Genomic DNA, 3896 nt, shown 5'->3' with positions numbered 1-3896 from the left:
TGCACACTTTGCTACAAATCGACTGACAGCTGACGATTTGAATTCGATAGTGTGGGAAGCGGTGGAGAAATTGGAAACCATTGGATTTAAAATAATTTCGGTGATCGGGGATGGCGCTGCGACAAATAGGAAATTCTTTTCTATGAACACGACAGATGAGGAACCACATTTTTGCAGTAATCACTATAGCCTCGACGAAGAACGGCCCATATTTTTTATGTGCGATCCTCCACACTTACTCAAAACATCGAGAAATTGCGTGTACAGTAGCACAGAGGACTGTAAGGTTCGCTTAATGTACAAAAATGGACAGAATATTACGTGGAAACCAATACGAGACCTTTACGAGAATGAACAAGCTCGTCCTAGCAACCTTAAAAAAGCCCACAAGCTTTCGTGCGACCACATATATCTCAACTCATACAGTAAAATGAAGGTTAAATACGCAACCCAAGTTCTGAGCAAAACAGTGGCTAATGCGATTCAGGCTGAATTTGGTGAAACATATTCTGAAACAGTCAAACTTGTAGAACTGCTCGACAAATGGTTCGACATATTCAATGCTTCCAATTTTCAAGAAGCTCATTATCAAAGGAAACCAAACAAAAGGCCCTTCATGTCTGTCAATGACAAAAGGATAGAGGCTAGTAGCTATGATAATACAACAAAATCAATCTTGTTAAATATGTTAAATAACTTTTTCTATTTAATAGTGGTTAGAAAATGACTTTTTAAACTACTTCGATGAGTGGGAAAATGATGTTGCAGAACGACCCGGGAAATTTAAACCAGATGAAAGGAAGAAAATGCTGCTTTCTCGAGAAACGTTATCAGGTTTACGACAAACAAGTACGATTAACCGGTAAATACCCGTAAATTTGGTAAATTTAATGTTCTTTTACTTGCAGCTAGGGCAATGGTTGGCATCCTGCGATTCTTGTTAGGAAAAGGGGTTAGATACATCCTAACAGCAAATTTCAATCAGGATCCCCGTGAGTTAGAATTTTCACGTCATAGACAAGCGTGTGGGTCTAACCAAGATCCAACTGTGGCAACGTTTGGAAGTAATAGAGAGACGTTGTATATTTTGAAAAAACAAAACCTTCATCTTCATAGTACAGCAAGCAACACAACTGTGGACAAAGAATCTATATAAACAACCGATTTTGCAACATTGTAGTATACTACAAATAATTAGTAACTAGGCCTAACGAATAAATATTATATTCCGAGTTTGACTAGAACTTTTTGTACTTTATTGGCATTAATCACATTTTATGCGTAACAATTTTGTACTTTGGATCACCAGCATTATCACATCATTTTCGAAAACCAGATATTTCACTTTTAAGTCTTTTACGCAGGCGGTCCTTTGAATTACTTTTTGACTTGATCATTTTCAATCGCATTTTATTTTTATGATCATTTTTTAATTTTTTCAAATGGCCATTTGCTATAGTGTTTATGAAATATCTTACACAATGCTCCATTAGTGGTTTCTGCATTTCTGGTTCAACAGCTCCTTTGCAAATTGTTGCCCAATTGTTTAAAATATCCTCATCTTTCCAGATTTCATCTTTCGCTAATTTGGCTCTGTTTTCCATATAGATACAGCTGTAGTATTTAGCAATATGTTTATACATTCCCAAAAACAATTTGTACGCGTCTTCAGTAGGGTAAAAAAGCCCACCACGGGTTTGAGCGTGTATCCAACTTGATAAGTTTGATGATACGTTTTCTTTGGTCGTGTGTAATTGTTGAGCGGCTTTTCGCCCAGCTTCTGACTTCCTACTTAAGGGTCTAATAACTGCCCCTATCACATACATCAAAACCTCTCCAGATTCTTCCGGCGGAACCTTAACATCTACTGGCTGAACCTCTGGTTTTCTCGAACCTTCTTCTTGCAGCCTTCTTAAAAGTACTTTAATTCCAGATAATGATTCTACGTAACTCAACTCCGAAAATCCCTAACATAATTCACAAATATGAAACTATTAATGCTTTAATTATGAGTGGGACACATATATGCTGTTTATACTTATTTCTTTGAAATTGCATACTTTGGTATGTTTAAGAGAATTTAGAACTTTTACTACTTTCTTTGTGGATTGAAGAAGTTGAAGTAATTTTAAACTGACTTGATCCTCTTTTGTTGAAGTCAAAATTGGCTGCAAAAGCTTCTTAACCTCATTCAAGTCTCTAACATTGAGATTTAGGAGACAATCTCGTCTTTTTTCACCACTTCTCACAGCGTTCAGTGTTGAAGCTTTGATATCAGATTGGATTTGCAACACAAGTCCAGGGAAAGCGTCGTTATAATCGCAAGCTAATAAAAAGTCATATATTATATTATGTACATACATATTTTAACTATTGACCTCGCTTTAGAAAACATACCAGCAATCATTGAATTCCTTATGGGTTTACGGGGTCGTTTCTTGGATGGTACAATTGATTTAATAACTGGTTTCGAAATACTACATATATAGAGATAGTTAGGTTTGAACTTTCAATAAACATTGTTTGGATATTACTTGGTAGGACAAACTGCCAGTGGAATTCTCTTTGCTTGATCATTATTCAAATTATTTAACATTTCGTCAATTTCATCATCATCGCTATAATAAGGTTCATCGTCATTTTCAGCATCATCTATAAATTTATAGTGTACAAATGCATCTTGGATTAAATACATTGTATATTAGACATCATTTAGCCTAAACAATCTACATTTACCCGATGAAACACTGTCATTTAAATCAAATTTATGGTTTTGTGCCTTTCCATCGTCATTAAAATCACAATCAGGATTTCGTTCCTTTCCATCGTCATCTAAGATCAAAATTGTTTGCTTATTCTATTTCACATCAGCAAGCACATTTATCATCACTTACCAGATGAAGAACTGTCACTTAACAAACATTCTAGTTCATTTCCATCATCACCTAGAGTTACAATCCGTAAATGTTAGTTGAGTCAGAAATATATAGACCAACCATAGGTTCGGGTTCAGTTCTTTCGCCATATATTATGTATATATATATTATACAATTATATATAATTAATTAATATAAACATTACGTACCAGATAAATCACCATTTGATTCTGAGTCGGAGTCAGATGAAAGTACAATACCCAAAGTTTCATAGGTATTTCGGTTCCACGCACTCATCCTAAAAGTTCATAAATATCACAATCACATTGCTAATTACCTACAGCTAAGTTATAAGTACTCGCCTTTTACGTTTTATTTTCTTCTTAGTTGTAAACACTGGTTATATGCCATTTTGGCAAATTGGTAGTTGGCTTGGAACCACGAGCACGAATGCACGATACCCCAACCGATTCAAATTAAAATCACACGAGTTTTCATTGGCTACTAGAGTATACGCCCATATCACGTATATTTGTCACACCAAATCTAAAAACCCCCCATTTCCCCCCTCTTTGTCTGTAGCTCGCCCTAGATGGCGCCCCGTTTAAGGGACAAATGTTGGCCACGTTTTTCGGGGAGAGCCATATCCATACGTAGTTGTTTTTAATCCAAGCTTGGAGTTCAATTCGATTTTTAATTAGACTTACACTGGGCGTTTTTCGATACGCAAAAATGTCTAAAAAAGGCGAAAACGTAAAACTCACGGCAGTTGTTTTTATTGAAGCGTCTTAGTTTTCGCTGGATGAAAACGAGAAAATAATCCCGCAAAGTATAAGAACATTGTGGCGCTTGAAGTCATTCTGTTATATTTTATCACAAAGATAAAGATACTTCCTAATTTTTCCTATTAGTAATTTCGTATTGAATTTCGACATTTAGGCCTATACTGTATATCACAAAGCCACTTGGCACTAATTTGCATAATTTCTAAGTCACAACCAAGTACCAACCTAGGCTTAC

General features: G+C 35.7%; 1 protein-coding gene across 4 annotated transcripts; it reads right to left on the bottom strand.

Moving 5' to 3' along the window:
- Positions 1-1396: 1396 nt before the first annotated feature.
- On the bottom strand, positions 1397-3549 carry LOC149679174 (uncharacterized). Of its 4 annotated transcripts, XM_089834811.1 has the most exons (9): positions 3239-3549; positions 3086-3174; positions 2895-2945; positions 2737-2832; positions 2535-2652; positions 2398-2477; positions 2061-2326; positions 1691-1967; positions 1397-1614 (listed from the first exon to the last, which is right to left on the bottom strand). In XM_089834811.1, exons 2-9 carry the CDS (start codon positions 3171-3173, stop codon positions 1583-1585), a joined length of 1008 nt encoding a protein of 335 aa, XP_089690937.1. In that variant the 5' UTR covers position 3174; positions 3239-3549; the 3' UTR covers positions 1397-1582. The 4 variants fall into 4 exon arrangements, with proteins under 4 accessions (XP_089690937.1, XP_089690939.1, XP_089690941.1 ...); XM_089834813.1 differs by having other exon boundaries at positions 3086-3549; XM_089834815.1 differs by having other exon boundaries at positions 2535-2832; positions 2895-3015.
- Positions 3550-3896: the final 347 nt, after the last annotated feature.

Source organism: Phalangium opilio, unplaced genomic scaffold (genome assembly GCF_054372755.1).
Source record: "Phalangium opilio isolate 3A_F unplaced genomic scaffold, DU_Popi_V2 ptg000041l_1, whole genome shotgun sequence".
In the NCBI taxonomy this organism is placed as follows: Eukaryota; Metazoa; Arthropoda; class Arachnida; order Opiliones; family Phalangiidae; genus Phalangium; species Phalangium opilio.
The sequence above is the reverse complement of the archived record's forward strand: the minus strand, read 5'-3'. Positions and strand labels throughout refer to the sequence as shown.